The sequence below is a fragment of the Tyto alba genome, unplaced genomic scaffold, assembly GCF_018691265.1.
Source record: "Tyto alba isolate M040663 unplaced genomic scaffold, T.alba_DEE_v4.0 Super-Scaffold_44, whole genome shotgun sequence".
In the NCBI taxonomy this organism is placed as follows: domain Eukaryota; kingdom Metazoa; phylum Chordata; class Aves; order Strigiformes; family Tytonidae; genus Tyto; species Tyto alba.
Genome location: NW_024881320.1, coordinates 3149526 through 3169014, shown reverse-complemented (window position 1 = coordinate 3169014; position 19489 = coordinate 3149526). Strand labels below are relative to the sequence as shown.

Sequence of the window (19489 nt, the reverse complement as noted above, 5' to 3'; positions counted from 1 at the left end):
GGGAGACAGAGCAAACACTTTCAAAAAAAAAATCAAATACATTTTTATTTTATTCTAATAAGCCAACTGGAGTTAAGCAGACAGAGGGGCTCTGTGAAGGGGCTCATTTGGCAGAACTCAATCTTACAAAACAAAACAGACTGAAACCCACAGTCATAACTGTAAGAACTTGGAAAAACTAAAGGGCTTTTTTGTGACATATTATGTATTATGCAAGATAATTAAGAGCAGAAATGTTTGCTAATAGAGTGCTAAGGTGTGGGGTGCTTTGCTTTAGTTGTTTTTAACAATTTAAGAGTGCAATGCAGTGTGAAACAGACTCCCTGGTGGTTGCATGGGCATAAGCAACAACCCCTGGTCTGTGCTCCCAGGCTCTAGCATTAGCAAACCTGAGGCTTCTGGAGCCAGCAACACCACGGGCCCTGCCACCAAAACCATGGAAAATTCCATTTTATAATTTTGGGCTCTACAACAGCTTGTGGCAACAAGTACTGCAATTTATAAACTGAACAGGGGGTGTGAAAAAAGTGTGTTTTAAACCCGCTGTTTACTGGGTCACTGATGTAGCTATCTTTGGCCTGAGTCCCATGTGGGGAGTGTCTGTGTGTCTTCAAACACAAGCTTTTGCCACACTGATGTCATTCGTACCCTGGAGTTGCCTTCCAGAGCCAAGTGGGTGTACACAGGACAAACAAGCCACCTCACACCAAGCCTGTCAGAGGGTAATTGAAGTAAAAGGCTCAAGCATCTCCCTCATAATTTGGGTGCAGTTTATTGTAGTCATAGTCAGTGCTGTTGCTGCAGGAAACCCAACGAATGCCTTGGCCAAGGCGTGCAGGACAGTGGACTTGAGTGTGGCCTACAGGCAACTAACCCTAACAGCCAGCCTGTTATGGCACCACACAGGCTAAGCAGGTCCTGCAGGTGCACGATGCTGGATGCTTAAGAGCCATGACCTTTCTAAACCTATGCAGTAAAGAAGTTATTGCTTCCCCTTTACAGCAGTTCTCTTTCCACTGTACAGTCAGCTTCCAAGGATGTAAGAAAATGTAGCTACTGGGGCCTGGCCCTTGCTGCTGCCTGTTGATGTAAATGTGCTGAAGCTGGGGGAAGCACAAATTCCTTGCCTTTCATCAGAATGATAAGCAAGAAACTGAAGCCTGGGTACAGCAGAGGTACAGCGGAGTACAGATCTCCAACAGAAACAGATCCAGTGCAGTGATGGAATCTGTCAGGTACCAGGGAGAGACAGACAGACTGGTAATATCAGTGTGAAATCAGGAATTGAGAATAGAATAGAGAATATCCTACCTCCTCAGCACCTCAGGAGGGTAAAAAGAAGTAATCACATCTCCCACTAAAACTAAACTGAAAAAAAAAAAACAAAAAAACCCAAAAAAACAAACAAATTTGCCAAATAGAAGGAACAGGGCAAATCCCCACTCCTCCAGTTCTTGTTTGACAATTCAGACCATGAGCAGCGATCGCTCCTTCTCCCAGTGTTAGTGCCTTTCACCACTGCTTATCTACCAGGAAGTTCTGCAAACAGTAGAACACAAGTGTGGAGAGGGATGAGGGTAACTGCATCATGAGCTGGCCTCAGGAAAGCTTCTTTCATTGTCATGTTTCTCCAGTGTTCAAGCAGCCATGCCAGAAGACCAGAAGCTGACGTGCCTGTGTCCCACAGAGCCTCTCACATTTACTGTCTCTTGCCACAGACCCTAGAAAGGGGCAGGCTCCAGTTTTTCCATCAAGGATTTGATCCAGCTTGTTCCATTGATCAGTTTTGTAGTGGCAATGACATACTCTGTGCCTCCATCTTCCATTTGGGACAGAAATCTCAGTGCAGCAATTTCTGCATATGTTACACCTCCCAGGAAGAACACCAGAGTGACTCGGTTCTCACCATGTTGACCTGTGTATTCAGAGAAATGTACAGGTTGTCTTAGTTTTATTTTTACATCTCCTAACCATCAACTGTCAGTCAAATTTGAAATTACTTAAAACTAAAATAAAGACAGCAGCTGAATTAGAGAAGAAACTTACTGGGCAGAATACCAGGCTGTGGCCCAGAAATGCGCTCTACTCCCAGCTCCAGAGTCTCCCTACAGGATGTGCTTCTGCCTGCCCAGGCTTAAAACTAGGGAGTGATGCTGACCTTCTTTGTAAATGTTAGGGTTTATTTTAGTACTCTGATGAGAAGTTAAACAAACATACAGCTCTACAGGACTTGCAGTGCACATGGTGCTACGCATTAATAGCAGGCCGGATATGTGATGGGATGTTTTAAAGAGGCCAGAAAGCCATCTGTCAAAAGTGGCTTAGGTGGCTATAATACCGCAGTGGGACAGGGCGATGAGATAGATGCCAGCCCTGATTTCAGTTTGCTTCACTGCAGCCTAAGAAAGATGCACCTCCCTTTAAAAAAATGGGAAAGCAAAGCAAAACTTACGCTTTTTCTGAAGGCCAGTAGGCAACTGCTGCCTCTCCTCAAAATGGGGACCCGGCAGCATCTTTAAAACCTCCTCTATGCTCCGCCACCCTGGCCGAGCCAGTAGCTGTGCCAGGCGTACGCTCAGCGGAGCGTAGCCACTGTACACGTAGGAGATATCGTTGGGGTTCTGCAGGAGAGAGCAGAGTATGAGCAGCAGGTGACCGTTACTTCAGGCTGCAAAACAGCACCACAGAAATAAGAAAATAAAACTATGAGGGTTTTCCTGCTGCACATAATCCTGTATTGTTAGATGTTATGCTCAGTGCTGAGGCATCTGATTACCTGTTCATTAACATCATCCATCCATAAGCGCAGGGTCTTCCTGATCGTTGGATAATTATTCCTGCCACTTGTCTGAGGTTTCAGGAGTCCAGCCTTTTCTAAGTTGTTTAAGGTCAATATATGTTCATAGCCATAAGTCTACAAAATGAGGAATTCACCTTTAATACCACATCAATAAACCATAACCAGAGTGTTTTTTTTTTTTTTAAAGGCAAAAGATGTTAGTTTAAAAAAGTTTTTTTGTTTAAGATCTCTCTAGAGTGTATCCCATTTAAATCATGATAGCAAAAAGTGCAATGATAGAAACCTCTCTGTATCTACACATAGTAAAATACATATAGGCACCTCCCAAGTCACTGCTATCAGCCCAAACAGAAGCCTCAGTCCTCTATCTGTATACACTGGAAGTCAGATCTACCCACATATAAGATGTGTCTGTCTAGAATGCAAATGTTGTAGAACTGAGGCTTTGATGTGGATTTTCTCAAAAATTTGTTGATCCAAAAGTTATAGCCCAACCTGGAGAATCTCTCTTTTGTAATGGTCTAGAACCTTCTGCTTCAGTCCACTATTGCATACAGATTGCAAGCAAACGAGACGTAAGATCTTGATTAATGGATGTTTTTGAGCTATGCAGTCTTCAATATAGTTGTTAACCTATTAAAAAAACAAAACAAAACAAAACATAAGCTGTTATTTTAAGACCTGTTAAAGTGACTAGAAGACCTGGAAAGAAAGATCTAGTTTTGCCTGGTATCTCAAAAACAGCAAGAAAGAGGGTGCAGCTGCTCTCCAGGCAGCTCAAGACCATCTCCAAAACAGTGATCTGGCACTGGTTCCACCTAGCATCTTTCTAAAGCATGTCGATTCACCAGACCATAGCTAGACTTTGTCTGATACACTGAAAAATATTCTGATTAAAGGTTTTCAGTCTTTCACTGATCCCTGTATAAGTCAAAGCACTCCAGCTGGATACATCTGCATTACAGGCAGTGATAGGTAACCAGAGCCTGGCAAAGTGCAGCACAGCACCGTCCCCAACCACAGTCAGCGATGCATGTCACTTGGAAAAAACTGCAAATGTGCAAAGAGACACATGTAAGAGCTCACAACCTTGACAGTGGAAGGAGACAGACTTCATCTAGACCAGATGTTTCCTCTCTCAAAAAACCCAAATGGAAAAAAACCCAGAGAAATACAGTTTTGTTTCTTTTTGAAGATGTAAGAGTTACTAAGTGTCATTATCTACTTACCTTATCAGTGTCTATTCCAGACATGAACTCTTGTTCCACTGTTAAATTATCAAAGAAATCTTCAGATGCTTTGGGAAAAGAATGAAAATCAATACAATAGCAACTGATAGCTTATTTTCTACATTTAGCATTTCAGCAGAGATGTGCTGGATGAAGCAAAGCCAATTTTTGCCAAGCTGAATGATGTTGATCAAGTTGTCTGGCATCTTGCTATATTTAAATTAGATAGACTGTTCAATGAATACTCACTGGTGATGTCTTTGATGAGTTCTGCGATGGAGGTGTGGTTTGCTAGAGAACTTCTTGCTGCCTGCATGTGTGGCAACTGGGAGACAAACTGCTTAATCTCCCCAACGGTTTTCGCATGGTGTCTTTCCTAAAGAAATCCGTTTAAATGGTTAGGTCTTGTTCAGATTAATAACACAAACTAGATCATTTCATCACGAAAAAGTCTTTTACTGTACTCACTGCAAACAGCAGATACTGTTAGAGATATGCAACCTTTTAGACAAAAGACTTTAAATGCTTATACTAACATGACAGTATTACCTGTTACAACATTTTGGTCATTAGAAGAGGCAGGACATAATACAACAGGATCACAACACTGTTTGCTTTTTTTTTTTTTTTTTTTTTCCATTGTACCAGTGTCACCAGTCACCTTTCTCCACCTTTGTCTGAATTCAGCCATCATTTGCCACTCCTCAGTTTCCTTACCGGCAAAACTACCTTTTTTATGTACAGATGAATTACTTCGCTAGGTGTCGGTAAACACAGAGCTCCAGGCAAACACAGTCAGAGACGGGGGACATTTCCCCTCAGAGCAGCAGTGAAAGGTGCTGAGGAACCAGGCGGGCAGGGGCTGTGTCCCTCACAAGCAGAAACCTGCCATTCACTGTACCTGGCTGTAACAATGTCCCAGGCTTTGAGCAAGGATCTGATGAAGCACAATGCCGACTTCAGCTCTCAGAGCAGTCCAGAGGTCTGTATTTCATTTGGGCTACTTGCCTCTTGCTGCAACTTGGAATAAAAATAATAATAATTTGACTCATGTGAAGGATTTAAATGGGCAAGTGCAGACAGGAGAGCGATAATGATGAAGCCTGCAATTTAAGAAGTCCTCTCCTGCCAATATTCTGCTGTTTCATTATCACCTATTACCTCTGACAATTCCTTATTTTTTTTTATTTATTTTTTTTAACAACCAGTATGTATAATTCATCTTCAGCACCTTTACCACTAATATTGCAGTAACAGATATTTACTAGGAGATGTGGCTGACTGCACAGTATTTCAGTTAAGGTACCACTACCTCGTCTTAAATGTGGCAGAAGTGAAGAAGCAAAGAAAAACCCCAAGGAAATATGATCAAACAATGCAACAACTTCTCTCGAGAATTGCCATGAAGTCTGAAAGCAAAGATACGGGATCACAGTTTCTTTATGAATCAACAGGATGTTTTCAAACAAAACCACAAACACACTCCAGCTTTGTCTGACAGGTGAGCATGAATTTACAGATCAAACCTCTTGTAAAACAACTGTATTTTCCACATTCGTATTGTTTTTTTATGCCAGCCATAATACTCTGTACGGGATTACTCCAGGGCAACAGCTCAAGCTGTCAGTCACAGCCCTGCTGAACGCATACAGTGACTTATCTGATGATAAGAATGCCCGAGGGCTGCACAGTCACATACAGGCCTCACCTCAAAGGCTGCTGAGATGATCTTGGCTTTCTTGCTCAGCACTGACCCCACAGCATTGAAGTTCTTGTCTCGGATTTCAGCATACAGCTCTTCAGCAGAGTTCAGCTGGAGCTTCTTGGGTTCTGTGGGGAGATCTTTCCCACCCTCACCCTGCTTCTTCGGGGCAAACTTCTCAGGAGGGAGTTTCACATAAGCTACCAAATGCAGAGAAATAACCCTTAGAAGGGCTGGGACTTCACCACCAGGAGTTAAGATAAGCAGGCTGTGGAAACATGTCCCCTGAGCTAGAAACAGTTGTGAGCAGCAAAGCTAATATAAACGCCCAGATGAGTCAGTGCATATGTGTTAATTAAGGAGAGTCACAGGGACCCGGAAACCTGTACAAACATACGTGATCAGAACCCAAGTGCCAGCTACCTTGCTTTCAAAGAGGTTTGGAGGCAGCCTTCCGGCCAGTCTTCAGTACAGCAGGAGGGATTCAAACCCATAAATGCCTCTCTGGAGTTTTTCTTACTACCTCCTGAAGATTGGTAGAGCGCTCTGAAGAGCCTTTTACAAACTGCCCCTGTCCCCTCAGCGTGGCACGTGAGCCAGCCAGGCTGGAGAGTGAAGGCATACCCTACCACTTCTACTCCCACACTTTGTGTTCCGTGTTACTGTGCCTGCACCCAGCCAACATCCAAAATATGCCCATTCGATAACTCCCCTTTCTAGGCAAAAAGAGAGACAGAGCTGATCTCGATGGGCTCTAGCTTGGGACTGAGCCATCCCCGCACTAAGTTCAGGTGAGGGGCTCCCACATCACAGTTATTTAGTGATGCCGAAATCCACCTGACACACTGCAACCTGCTCCAGCATGCTGGAGACCTCCACCTGACCCAGCAGTACTCACTGTTCTGAATTCCATAGATTTCATCTATCAGCCCTTCATATGTCAGCTGCGTAGCTAATGGTGTCAGCAGATCAACATTGCGGTCCAGCAACAAGAGGGTATCAAAGACAGGAAATATCGAGTTCTGGCTTCCAGGGAACTCACGCTTCATCCTGATCATCATATTGGCCACATGCTGCAAGTAAATCATGTTGGTCTGGTTATGGTGCAGGCCACAACAGATGGATTTGACTTCTAGGCCCTACAAGTGCATGCTTATGCAAAGTATGGGGCACAGCCCTGTGTAAAGCAAGAGAATGGCAAAAGGTACAAACCAGCTGACAGATGGGGTCAGGACAAGACCCCAAAAAAAGAAAAACAGACTGTCCCCAAAGGCTCTGCTGCTCTCTGCAGCTCCACAAGACTGACTGTGGCCAAAGCACTGGGTTCATCTCAAGCCACACCCTCATTACAAAAGGTACCAACTAAACTGCAGGTTGATCAGAGAGGAGAAAAAAGGGTGAGTTATGGGGAGAGATGAAAAAGCTAAGGCATGAGCAGTAGGTTATACACTTCCCAATTTATTCAGCCCTTCGGATACCAACAGAGCAGCTAAGTGTTAAAACTGCACAGAAAGAACTGCTAAAAACAAAAGCAGTGTACCTATGAGAAAAAAGCATATAAAATCAGATAAACCCTCCTGACAGGAAGACTTATGGAACAGCAAAGATTGTTCTTTTGGCCAGAGATTTCAAAGACCTGGTGGCCATGATCCTGAAATTCCAATATGATAGGAAGGACCCCGGCTGGATTCAAAAAACCCGCATGTGCATTTAACCAAACACTCCGTAAGGCAGTTCCAAAGAACAAGATGCATTTTTTTTCAGCAGCAACATTTGCCTCACCCGGGCACACTCGCCCTTCCCGAAAATCTGCGGGATGGTTCCGTAGAGAGCCTGCAGTGTCATCAGCCCCTTTGCTGCATGGTACAGACTGGTCTGGTCGCTCTCCAGGTAACATTCCTAAACAACGAGAAGGATTCCTGATGGAAGGTGTTGATCCGACACAGCTGCTTCCACAGCAAAAGGTGGGCCATATCGACAGTTCAGAGGAGACACAGGCTGAAGGAAAGCTGTGGCTGTTGGCAAACATGGATCTTATCTGTGCTGTTACTATCTCAAATCATTTGATCAAACCAGACACTGTAGTATTTCTGAACCCCACACGCTACTCCCAGTTTGATGGACAGGAGCGAGAGAGCCAGAAAGTGACTGTGAAGAGCCTCTCCCTCCAATTAGGCCAACCTGAGCACACAGCACCTCACCATTGCTGCCGCCAAGCAGCTGCAAGCCCTGATGCATCCTCTGGGCTACGCTTAATAAGGCAGAGATGGCCGAAGAAACGCTCAAACCTTTCCGTGTCTAGACACAGTGTTCTGAGGAAATAGGATAGACAGCTGGTATGTGACAGCTATTAATTCTTAGTGCGGCTTAGTGTGCAGTATTAACCATCGTACACAGCTCTCCGGCCATGTACTGCCACAAACTGTGCTGGTTCTTTGTAACAACTAAGTATTTTAAGCCTCATGAATGCTCGATTCGTGAAAATAACACCAGCAGTTAAAGCTGGAGGAACTGGGGTGCAGCTTGGCATAGCAATTGTCCTCTCAGCATTTATTCAGAAAACACACAGGGACATTCCAGCTTGGTTCAGCACTCAGGATTGAGCCACGCCTGCTTTGCAAGGCCCTTCCCTGCTGCGCCGGCCACCGAGAAACCTGCCGAGAGCTTTTGCACCAAACACCAGCTGCCAGTGCTAAAACACACAGCGTTTTTCCTCGAAGATGAGACGAGTGCTTACCTTGAATGCGCTCTCAGACTCCATGGAGAGTAGGTCTCCATCGAAGGGTATCAGGTCCAGGCTGTACTGTTCTCGGTGGATGAAGGAGCCCAGCACACCCTGCTCCTTCAGCCACTGCTCGCAGAGCAGGCTGCGGCGCGGCACGAAGAGGATGTGGAAATCCCTCTGGGGAGAACGGCCTCTGTCTTCCCTGGAAGAGTCACAGGCAGGAGCACAGCAAACGGTAACGCGGCTGCGCAGGGAACCAGCACAGACTGCGGGCTGGGGGCTCTGAATTCAAAGGAAGTAGGAATGCTGCACTTTGTTATTATTGCCAACTTCCATTCCTGGCTTTGTGTTTCAGATTTTTTACCCAGCCACAGGTGTGAAACCTGGGAAAGGTTTTCCTGCAGCTCTCAAAAAGAGGGTCAATCAAAGAACAGCTCATTCCAATTAATTAGAAGGAGCATACACCCCCTGAGCAAGGAATGCCCCCTCTGCATCCCCAGCTGAAGTGGAAAACCCCACCCCGAGGCCCTGGAGTTGCTGCAGCCTCACTGCCTGCACGCAGTTCGGGACAAACCTCAGGGCAGCGTCAGGCCTAACCGGATCCCTCCCTGCTGCCTCCCAGGACCAAAACCACGAGTGGCCTCCCCCCGCGGTACCTCAGCACGTTGTCGGTGATGATGTCCATCAGCTCCAGTTTGGGCCTGACGAAGAAGATGATGTTCTTGACGTCCGCCGGGGGCAGGCGGCCCGGCTTGAGGGTGAACATCTTCTCCACCTCATGTTCCTAACGCGGCGGGGGGAGAGGGGCGAGGGCGTTGGGGGGCTGCGGCGGGGGGCAGCTGAGGGGCCGCCGCCTCCCCCCACACCCCGCCGCGGCGTTTACCTTCAGCAGCGAGTACTGCGCGATCAGCCCGAAGGGCCCGGTCAGGTACTCGTCCCACACGATGGCCTGAGGGAAGGGGAGAGGCGTCAGGCGCAGGCCCCGCCGCCATCGCCCCCCCCCCCCCCCTTCCCCCCCGGGCCCACCTTGGAGCCCGCGCACTTGTCGAGGAACTCGCGCAGCTCCCTGCGCCCCGCCTCGCGCAGCGCCGTCAGGTTGACGCGCCCCGAGCTCAGGTGCGCCGCCATCGCCCGCCGTGACACCGCCCTCACGTGACGGCGCCGCGGGAGGGGCGGAGCCACGCCGGCAGCCTGCCCCACCCACCCGCGCAGCGCCCCCTGGCGGACGCCAACGCCAACCGCCGCGGCACCAAACCCCGCCTCTTTTGCCCCAAATCTTCGGGTGACGTCAGCAGCGACCGACGGCGTGAAGCCTTACTGCAACCATCCTACAACGCTGGTAGCGTTCTTTTTGTTTAGTTACAACGCAGCCGCAGGGCGCGGTTGTTTCCCCTAACGGAACGGAAAGAGAGGAACGAAAACGCACTTTTTTTTTTTTTTCCAAAATATAACTTTAATATATATATATGCATATATACACACACACACCACACACACGCTAGATAGAAGCTGAATGAATGATTAGGGGTGTCCCACAAAGTGTTGTAGGCGTGCACAGCACCTGGGTTTCTAGAAGAAAACCCCACAGCAGCTCCGCTCCTTACCTGCGGCACGATTTCGTGTTTCACCCCGGTGGCAAAGTGCAGCCCAGGGCTCGCGTTCACTGAGTGAAATCACAGTCACATGAGTAAATGAAGATAAAGATGAAACATTTCTCAACCCAGTCCAGTGTCAAAAAAAGCTTAAAAATCTAAATGTACAAATTCAGCCTTAAAATGGTTTAGTGCAAATATGAAAATTAACAGCATAATTTTAAGGTATTTAAATAAGCTTTAATATAACTATAGTGCTTCGTTCCTATACATGTTTTCCCATCAATAGATGCAACAGCATGGGGACATTTCTTGTTAAGAGTGGGAACAAACCCAGAACCTGGGAAGAAATAGCATAAAATCATTTGTTAAATCATTTATTTATATTTCACTTAAGTTTATTAAAGGGAAATAGGGTATTTGTTAGTGGAGGAGCAAAATATTTATCCATTTACTGATTCTGGAGTGAATGGACAAGGGGAATAGGAGCGAGGGGGTCAAAAATCGCCGTCCCTTTTCCTGACATTCAGCACACACAAATGCTGGTGGTGGAAATCGTCCGGTTAGTGCGCAGAGACAGTCTGTCCTCCTGGCCGCGCGGCGCCTCAGAAGGTCTCGTCGTCGTTGCAGTCGGCCGTCCAGTGCCCGAACATCTCGCAGGTGTCGCAGTAGGGGCGTTCCTCTCGCCGGCTGCCGTGGTAAGCCGAGTGGGGCGGCTCCTCCAGCATCTGGGCCTGCGTCGGACAGTCTTCAGTGTCGTGAAGGTCAAAGCAGCCGCAGATATCGCAGAAGAGGCGAGGTTTCTTCTTGGACAGGCTTTCTTCCTCACTGCAAGATCAGCACCAGCACAAATCAAACAGGGTGCTTCTTTGTAAAGGAGAAAGGCCGGCTTCCCTGCCCTGCCCAATAAGCTGTCTCCTAATTCTTGAGACTAAGGAAACACCACGGTGGTCCACAAAAAAAAAATTAATTACAAAACCCCTTATGAAGATGCGCTCAGCTACATTGCAGTACCCCTATATTCCCTTATACTGTTTACTAAACAAAGTGCTTTGTGTAAATATTTGCACAAATACAGACATTATTTTAAAAAGAAACACATAAAGTAGTTTCTCTTTTCCCTTGTTAGAAGAGAGGCTGAAGTCACATTATATCCAGTGGGTTTTAGTTCTATCTCTCTACTGGATCTCTGCATCTCAATGCGGCTACTGGCCTCTGGAAAGCAAACACTCTTCTGCTTCATTTGGAAAGGGCCCAACTCGACCAAGCTGCACAAGTATGTTACGATACATCAGTGATTGCGATCGGTAACTACAGAGAATCATTTTGCACCAGCAGGTACACTGTAGTAATGGACCTAAAAAGAAGGCTGGATTCAATCACCCTAAATAAATTCAAGAGAAAGCTACGTTTGTCCTTCCTGACAGCTGAAATCAGGCTGGGCATTGTGCAGCTGACAGAACTGACTGCTACCAACAGTTCTCAAAACATGAGCCAAGGTTTTCCTTTAGGATTTATACCTGTCATAGTTATTTATCTCCTCTTCATTGCCATTGAGGGCTGCTTCACACATTCTTTGTATTTTCAAGTTCAATTCTTCGTTTCTCCTTTGCAGATCTACTATCACTGAATTCAGGAAGTCAATCTGTGATAGTCAAGAACAAAGTCAGCAGGTTGAGGAGAAAGCTTCAGAGAAAACGAGCAACAAAGGCATAACCCTCAAACTGACATGTGCAGATCTGCATTAACTCTTACTGCTGGGTCGCTGTATTACTGAGACCACCCATGGACACAGAGAAAACGAGGGACAGGAATTCCCAAAGGATCTCCGAGCCTCTCTCTGCGATTTCTGTCCAGGGAGCTAGGCAGTTCTGCCCAGCCAACACATCGGAGACATTGGTGAGTCTCAACCCACCACCCATCCATCAAGTTCTTTTTCTAATGTTACATGTTGAACGTAAACCCAGTTGTGTAATTCTGGCCAGAACAGCTTCTCTGCCCCTCTGAACACTCCCGGAGGTATCCAGGGGGGGCAGTGGGACAGGGTGGTGCAGCCAGCAGCTTCTCCCACAGCCAGAGCCACAGAGTCCAGCAAGCCAGGCCTGTAGCAGCACTGCTGACCGTCAAGTAATGCTTGGCAAACGAACACAGTGGATAAAATAAAGGAAGATAAGAAGTGGAACAAACCTCGTGCTGATTGGAAGGGTTGCCATCAGCAGGTGAATTCAAGGAGGCAGAAAAACAGAAAAAGATTGGTGTGTGTTAATTACACTACTTCTGATCTCTGCACAGACCGGGGAGGGCATTTTTCAGTCAACATGACCAACATTAGCGATCTAACAAGGACTTTTATAATGAACAAAAGGTGCTTCTATTCTAACTATGTTTCCTTGGCATTTGTTGTCACAGGCCACATGGCAGTGCTTCATGGGTTCATTACGATTATCATACTCTTGGATACATATTTTTTCTGTTACCAAGCACACGCTAACTACGCAAATTCCTTACTCCATTGCAGCCACCCCTCATTCTGAGTGAAGTTCTGCAGTGGAGTAGCAGCAAGATCAACATTTTCAACTGCAGAAGCTTAAAAGTAGCATGGGAGCTCAGCTAGCCCATTTCTCCAGGGTGGCAAGCACCACAGATTCAGGCAGGCCAGACCTTACTCCCCATTCTCATCCAAGAAACCTTGAGCAAGAACCAAGGAGCAGTTTAGGAGTGAGCTTTGTTGGGCTGCACCGCACCAACGTGCTGCACATCAAAACTCGCCACCCCTGCTTTCCTGCTTGCTCCCTCATGTTCCAATAATCTGAACTATTTCTCCAACATCACTCATCATTTGTTTCTTAATATTTACTGTCATTAATATTTCCCTTCAGAAGCAGAAGGTTACAAGATAAATATGCCCATTATAATCCTGGTTTATAAAATTGGATAGGAACTGTCTTTTGAAAAATATTTCCCTTTGCCTACAGACACACTGCTGTTTTAGCATGCTGATGTTTCAGATCAAATACCTGCTTCTCTTTTGCAATTTCATCTTGAAGTAGATTAGCAGCAATGTCACCTTTAAAGAAAAAAAACAAAACCAAACAAGGTATAAGTATCCAGTAATCTAAATTATGAGATGCACAATGGCTTAGTCAGAGACCGAAAACATCTTATTCTTGCTGCTTTCTAATCACGCAGTACAAACTTTGGTAAGGGCGACTTCTATGCGGAATTTTTTTGACCACTGCATTACAGAAGCATATTCAATACTATACATTACTTATTAAAATAAAAAAAATGGATGTATAGGTGACAGCTAACATTCACAGATCTGCAAAGGAGCGCTTCTCTCTTGGGAGATGAGACTGCAGCTGTACAAAGTTCAAGCAGCTCAGCGTAAGGGAAGCACAAGGGTCTAGAATGTGTGACTCCAGTCTGGTGCTCAGGTAGGTGGTTTTATTACGATGCCTACATGTTACTTTGCAGCTACAGCAAGGAAAATCAGTCTAAGAGGGGCTCTTGCACAGAAGCCACACCATGAACAGGATAAAGTTTGATGGCTTATGCACATGTTTAATTTCAAGTCAAATTTCCCCCCACCCCGCTGTGAGCGGGGTTAACTGTCAATGTCAGCAGCTTTCACATTTTGCAGCTGGTCAGATTTTTTCCTTCATTTAAGTTTTATGTGTGTCCTGCAACAGGAAAGTCACATTTCTCAGGAGGCTCAGTTGGTTAAACCTCCTTTTAACTATCTGGTTAACATTTGCAAAAATCTACAAGATTAAAGATGAAGGCACAGAGACAGTAAAGAGGCTCTTTTACCTGAGGAGCTAGTTACAGTTAAAGGCTGCTCATTGTTTTCCTTGAGTTTTTGCTCCAAGTTCTTCACCTTTTCCTCGAGTTTCAATTTATCAGACTCCAATGACTTAACCACTGACTGCAAGGTTTTTGCAGAAGCGTTTTCTCCACGGAGCACCGTGATCTGTAAGAATTATTTGAGGTTGCTTAGGCCTCCCAGAATGAAGTCAGAGCACCAAAGCAACATCCTTAGTCGTAAGGGCTAAATAGCCACCAAAAAGATATGTTAGAAATCACCTAAGTGTGCACAGGTACCGGAAGATTTAACTCTAAGGTTTAACTACACTAAATTAATAAAGAAAAAGGATTGGAGAACTCTTCAGTAGGAAGCATGCAAAGCCATACGCTTCTAGTCATAACTTAATCCAAAATTAAGAAACATCCCACTGTTTCTCATTTACCTCATTTCTGAGTTTTTCCAGTTCCTCATCTTTTTCTGTGATCAAGGCACTAGTAACACTGATGGATTTTTGTAAAGATGCTCTCTCTTCATCAATTTCTTTTTTTAATGTAGATTCTCTAAAAGGAAACCAAATAAAATCAGAAATCATCTAAAGAACAGATTATTGTAGTTGCCTAAATAACTTTAATTTAATTTCAAGAATTAGACTACTGTAAGAAGTGGTTCTTAAAAAGCAAATTTAAATTCTGTACTTGACTAAGATTTTATATATGTATAAACATTTAAGATGTTACAACTGTGGAAACAAAGCAAAAACTTTACCTAGGTAGCACATGCCAGAATCTGCATATCATCGTATCCATTTGAATTTAAAGAAGCAAGTTAATAGACTGGGGAGATACAGGATAAATAAACATGTTGCACAATGTTCCACAAAACCTAACTTCAGAGTTTTGTTACTTCCTGAAAATTATTAACAAGCAACAAAACATACATGCAAAGCTCATTATACAAGTTGTCATGCAAAGCATGGATGATGCTGGAAATATCAGCTGGTCCTCACTAATTTTGGTAACATCATTATTTCCTGAAACATGTACTTTGAGAGTTTCTGGGCCTTTAATAACTACTGTTTCAGCACAAAACCATGTGGGATTTGTTTTATTTCATAGACGAATGGTCAAAAAGAAATCCTCCAGAGCAGGCACAACCCCCTCTGTGTACATATGTCCAGTTTTCTCAACCTTTTCAGCTGATTCAATAAGAGATATGACTTCTGCCTACAATTCCTGTCCTGACAATCATCTCCAGGTATCGTAGCTATGACATCTTTACACTGATGCTAACAAGTCTCCTTGATAGGCCACAGAATACACACAGGTGAGTAACTGTCCTCCAACGTGAGGACTGTTGCTACAAAAGCTGAAAAGTTTTTGTTTGTTTGTTTGTTTTTAAAAAAATATTGTTACTCTAAAATGTTTACTTCTCTAGAAGAGAAACTTGCTTTTCAGAGCACCAAGCAGTGCCCAGCAGCTAGCTCTCAACTCTCCGAGCTTCAGCAGAGCCACTTTTCTGTGCAATTCCATATCTCTTGGGTTAGGGGGTCACTGTCTCACTGCCACAGCAGTGAGCTGCTTCTTACTAGCAGAGAGGGCTGAAGGTAAACGAGGCTACCTGAATGTGTACCCACTATACAAAAAGCATGAAAGAGTCAGTACTTCAGAGATACCACGGGATGTAACAATTTAAGTAACTACACTGTCTTAAGACTGTTTGAGGGATCAGGAGTAGAACGTGTCCGTCTATGATGATGCTCAGTAGGTAGCGATAGCAATTAAGTTCAAATGGAAAAGTTTTCATATCCACAGTATCTACAGTTAGTGAGAGCCATGATACCCAGACCATGAAATACAATAAATCTCGCTGACTCAAGATTAATAGGAAACTTAATAATGAGAGCACAATTAATGCAATTCTTTCATTGTTAAGATTATACTCGGGAATGGAAGCAGCAAGTGGAGAATCTGGGGTTTAGAAAAGCTGATGCAGCTACCAAACAAGAACCAAAAGGTCGATTTTGGTTTTGGTATATTTTTACAATGAGAGAATTAATATAAGCAGATACACAACAAATTGCAGACTGTACAAACTTGCCTTCAAATACAAGTTATCCTCCTGTTAATAAACCCAACAGGGCAACGGCACTTAATAGATCTCCTCGCCAGCCCTGGTTCAGCAAAGCACTGGAAGCATGGAAGCAATCTCTGTGTTCTTCAGCAGGATTACATACATGCTCTAGCCTCACCCATGTTTTTAAATGCTTTGCTGAATTGGATCAGAAGTGCAGCGTGGTGGCGTGGGAAGGAAATGTGCCACCAACGCACGGGGGATTGCTGACAGCACAGCAGCCCTCCCCAGTCCTCCGAGCTGCAAACCCAGTGTTTACTGGAAAGTACATCTGGAAGTTGCTGCTCACAAGCTCTGCTGTACCTGAGATTTCACCTGGGCTTCCCTTTGCTCTATACGCAGCTGTAGAAGGGCAGATGGAAACCCCGGTGACTCATCTCACGCTCAAGAGCTTGTTACTTAGCCAATGCTGTCACTTTTTGGTCAGATCTTCATCTTAAGAGATCAAGACCAAACACATGCTTTTTGTACAAATATGATTAACTAGACATTCATTGGGCTTGGTTTCAACCACAACAAGCATTCAGGTGGTTGAAAAAGGCACAGTTTGTAAGCATATAAATATATATTTACAAATTCAATATAGGAGTCTAGAATACTATAATGGAAGGGGAGAGAAACAAGAGAAGAAAAGAGGAGAGAAAACAAGAGGGGGAAAAAGGTCTTTGTACTGTAGCACTGTTCACTGTTTCTTTTCTTTTACAGAGCAGTCTCTCCAGGAACGATGCTTTACAGCTCTAGTTGGAGGCCCTCTAAAATGTTGAAACTGGAAAACCTACAAATATAGTAGCTATATGTCACTACTTATACGTAAGTGTGGATCACAGTTCACTTCTAGCATCAGCTGAGAGTCTACCCCACTGATGCTCTCAGCCTCAGTATCATTTGTAGTATGATTCATATGAGAGATAGTAAATGTAAGGAGCATATGTTGAATGTGAAATAACTACATACTGATAACTTGCAAGAAAAATCTCATGGAAACTATTTATTTTATCAGGGAAAAAAAAAAAAAGGAAACTGATCTGGTGAACTTGAACTTTTCCCCTGCCAATTCAAGTCCAAAATAACTGCTTGCCAGCAGAGATTAAAATAAAATCCCAAGAATAAAGATTACTTTGCCATTTCACAAGCCTTTTTAAAATTTCACTTTCTTGAGGAGGTTAAACCATGTTTTAAACAGTGTGTGAAAGTCATGGGAGAGAGGTTTTTGTTTTGTTTTAATGTAACAAAAAAAAAAAAATATCACCCAGATTCTTCCCTTACTACAAAAATAAGAAATTCTAAGAATGAAGCAAATACCTTAAAGTGTTACTGGGCAAGCTTTAAAAATGCAAGATAACAAGAACCACATGTTAGAAACATGGAGTAGAAATGCAAAATACTGTAAGGAAGACCTAAATTTGCACCAAGGGGCTTTTTTGTTTTGGTAAAAAATATAGACTTTTTTTTTTTTTTAATATATATATATATATATATATATAGCTGAGTAATTTACAAAACAAAAGCAAGACACCAAGGGACAAAGGCAGCCAAAATATGTACAACAACTTTACTTAAAAAAAAAAAAAACAAAAAACTAAATTATTTATTGTAACGTGGATAGACTTTCTTGAGTCTTACCATTAAAGACACACAGATATAGCAAAGGAAGCAAGGGTAGGAAAGGGAAGAGAGAGGAATGAAATGAGTATCGATAAATAGCGCAAGCTCAAAGACAGTAAGACAGTTAGCAACCCACAATGAGCCTCATGAGCTGAAGTAACATAGAACCCCCTTCGATTCATAAATATCAAACTCCTGTCACTTCTAGCTGGACTGTTTCATAGAGGGAGTTGCTAAAGTGGAGGAAGAGAATTCCTGTGGGTGGAAGGAGGGCGAGAAAACTACTGCTAGAGATTTGACCTAATTGAAACAAAAAGATGTCTCTCTTTCAGTATCTCAAATTCTTAAAAGACAAAAGGAAGAAATCATTGCTCGTCTCATCACAAACGTCAGTGGAATTTGGGAATTTAGAGACTCTGTTTTATTTAGTTAGCTCTTCAATCAGCCTATCTTTGTTTGTTAGCAAATAATGTCACATGCTGACATATTTCAACCCCTCATGGCCTGCAGTCTGCTTCCGCAATGTGGACTGTTTCTGGTACTTGTTTTGTCCTTTTTATTGCAGTTTATTCAACACTGTAAAGGAATATCATTAAGCAGTCACTAACTTGGGCATCTCAGTGTAACCTACTGAAGGTAATGTTAATTATTAAATCATTAAAGTGAATTTTATCTAGATTATTTAAGGCAGCTTACGCAGAGTAAAAACAGGAGGAAAAACATGAGAGCCACACACCTTTCTTTTTATAACTTACTAAATAATTTGTCTTTTAGAATGTATGCTGTGAAGTAGAACTGCTGGAAAGTATTGAATGAATCTTGGGTCCCCATTCTGTCCTCTCTTCCTTCAAATAACTTTCAGGAGTTACACTATTTAACATACATGTTTTAAACCATGTTAAATAACAGGCTATAAACAGCATTCTAAGCTGTCAGCAGCACTAACAGCCTCCTTTTCCCTCTCTTCTTCCACATCAAATATGCTGGAGATGATCCTCAGTTGGTGTAAACATACTAATTATTGTGAGTGTCAAATAGTCTTTACACCAGTTAAAGATTTCTCTCCTTATCTTCTCCTTCACCTTAAAAAAAATTTCTTTATCTTAAAAAAAAAATTCCTTCATCTTAAAAAAAAAAAAACAACCTTACGCTATTCTATGCAGCCAAAGGCCGAGTGGTTAAAGCTGGAGTTTCAGCTGGTCACTTGCCTCTGTCTAACAACTGCCCGAACTCTGATACTCCCTGAGGAAGCTTTACCTTGTGCAACGCCATGCTGTCCTTCAGAGTGTGAGCTGCAGCAGAGCACGACCCACCTCCCAAATAACAGGTTATTAGGAAACAAACCAGGGATCAGAGTCTAATACTGAGTAGCTAAGGATGGGCATAAATACCAAAGTGCCACTCACTGCTCTTTTTTGCGACCATTATAAATTCAGGGAATTTAACAGGGGTTTGTTTGTTTTTCCTGGAACACACTCAGTGTCATGGAGAGCTGTGTCTTTTTCTAAGGATTTATGTAACTACTTTTGAAGAGCCCACATTTTCCTAAAGACGTTGTGGCACCTTGCCAATTACCTTTCTGTACACATATTGCAGAAAGGCAGTAAATTTTGTACCTTGGGACCATTTATTGAACAGCACAGCTTACAAATGGATGCTCCAGTCACCCAGGATAAATCTCCTGGTATTTAAAAACAGTGCTGAATGAACTGCAATAACTACTGCCACGATGAACTCAATATTCCCAAATTATGAGAACAAGCATTTTAGTGCTGAATAACTGCTACTTTTCTTTCCTCTTTTTTTTTTTTTTTTTTTTTGTTAAATAACAATCCTTAGCATCACTATATTTTTCCATTGTTTCTTAAGAACTTGGATCAGGTCTGTATGCATGCATT

At 43.5% G+C, this 19489-nt stretch overlaps 2 protein-coding genes across 15 annotated transcripts in view; both read right to left on the bottom strand.

The window, feature by feature from the left end:
• Positions 1-32: 32 nt before the first annotated feature.
• On the bottom strand, positions 33-9616 carry VPS33A (VPS33A core subunit of CORVET and HOPS complexes). 3 transcript variants are annotated; one of them, XM_033008340.2, is made up of 13 exons: positions 9483-9616; positions 9340-9405; positions 9113-9240; positions 8469-8658; positions 7514-7630; positions 6630-6804; positions 5738-5931; positions 4279-4405; positions 4030-4097; positions 3296-3433; positions 2777-2914; positions 2453-2621; positions 33-1915 (listed from the first exon to the last, which is right to left on the bottom strand). In XM_033008340.2, the coding sequence occupies exons 1-13, from the start codon at positions 9582-9584 to the stop codon at positions 1722-1724; spliced, it is 1806 nt and encodes a 601-aa protein (XP_032864231.2). In that variant the 5' UTR covers positions 9585-9616; the 3' UTR covers positions 33-1721. The 3 variants fall into 3 exon arrangements, 2 of the variants coding, with proteins under 2 accessions (XP_032864231.2, XP_032864232.2); XM_033008341.2 differs by lacking the exon at positions 33-1915 and having other exon boundaries at positions 2459-2668; XR_006166735.1 differs by lacking the exons at positions 33-1915; positions 2453-2621; positions 2777-2914; positions 3296-3433; positions 4030-4097 and adding an exon at positions 4931-5049 and having other exon boundaries at positions 4300-4405.
• A 650-nt stretch (positions 9617-10266) lies between these two features.
• The window catches only part of CLIP1 (CAP-Gly domain containing linker protein 1), a 59314-nt gene continuing 50091 nt past the window's right edge, over positions 10267-19489 (bottom strand). For 7 of the 12 annotated variants that reach the window (XM_033008184.2, XM_042805208.1, XM_033008193.2 and 4 more), the window contains 7 exons: positions 17289-17309; positions 14299-14416; positions 13862-14021; positions 13066-13115; positions 12236-12241; positions 11569-11693; positions 10267-10876 (listed from right to left, as the gene is read on the bottom strand). In XM_033008184.2, coding sequence (XP_032864075.2) covers positions 10654-10876; positions 11569-11693; positions 12236-12241; positions 13066-13115; positions 13862-14021; positions 14299-14416; positions 17289-17309 — 703 coding nt within the window. In that variant the 3' untranslated portion in view covers positions 10267-10653. The remainder of the gene's footprint in view (positions 10877-11568; positions 11694-12235; positions 12242-13065; positions 13116-13861; positions 14022-14298; positions 14417-17288; positions 17310-19489) is intronic. The other 5 variants (XM_033008186.2, XM_033008189.2, XM_042805207.1 and 2 more) reach the window with 2 other exon arrangements.

What these genes read in the sequence shown, in the direction of transcription:
- VPS33A (XM_033008340.2), bottom strand. Translation starts at nt 9,584, where the DNA reads ATGGCGGCGCACCTGAGCTCGGGGCGCGTCAACCTGACGGCGCTGCGC. An exon ending in AGTCTGAGAGCGCATTCAAG is followed by an intron (nt 7,631 to 8,468) that starts GTAAGCACTCGT and finishes CTCGTTGTTTAG; the next exon opens with GAATGTTACCTGGAGAGCGA. An exon ending in AATCTATGGAATTCAGAACA is followed by an intron (nt 5,932 to 6,629) that starts GTGAGTACTGCT and finishes TGCATTTGGTAG; the next exon opens with CTTATGTGAAACTCCCTCCT.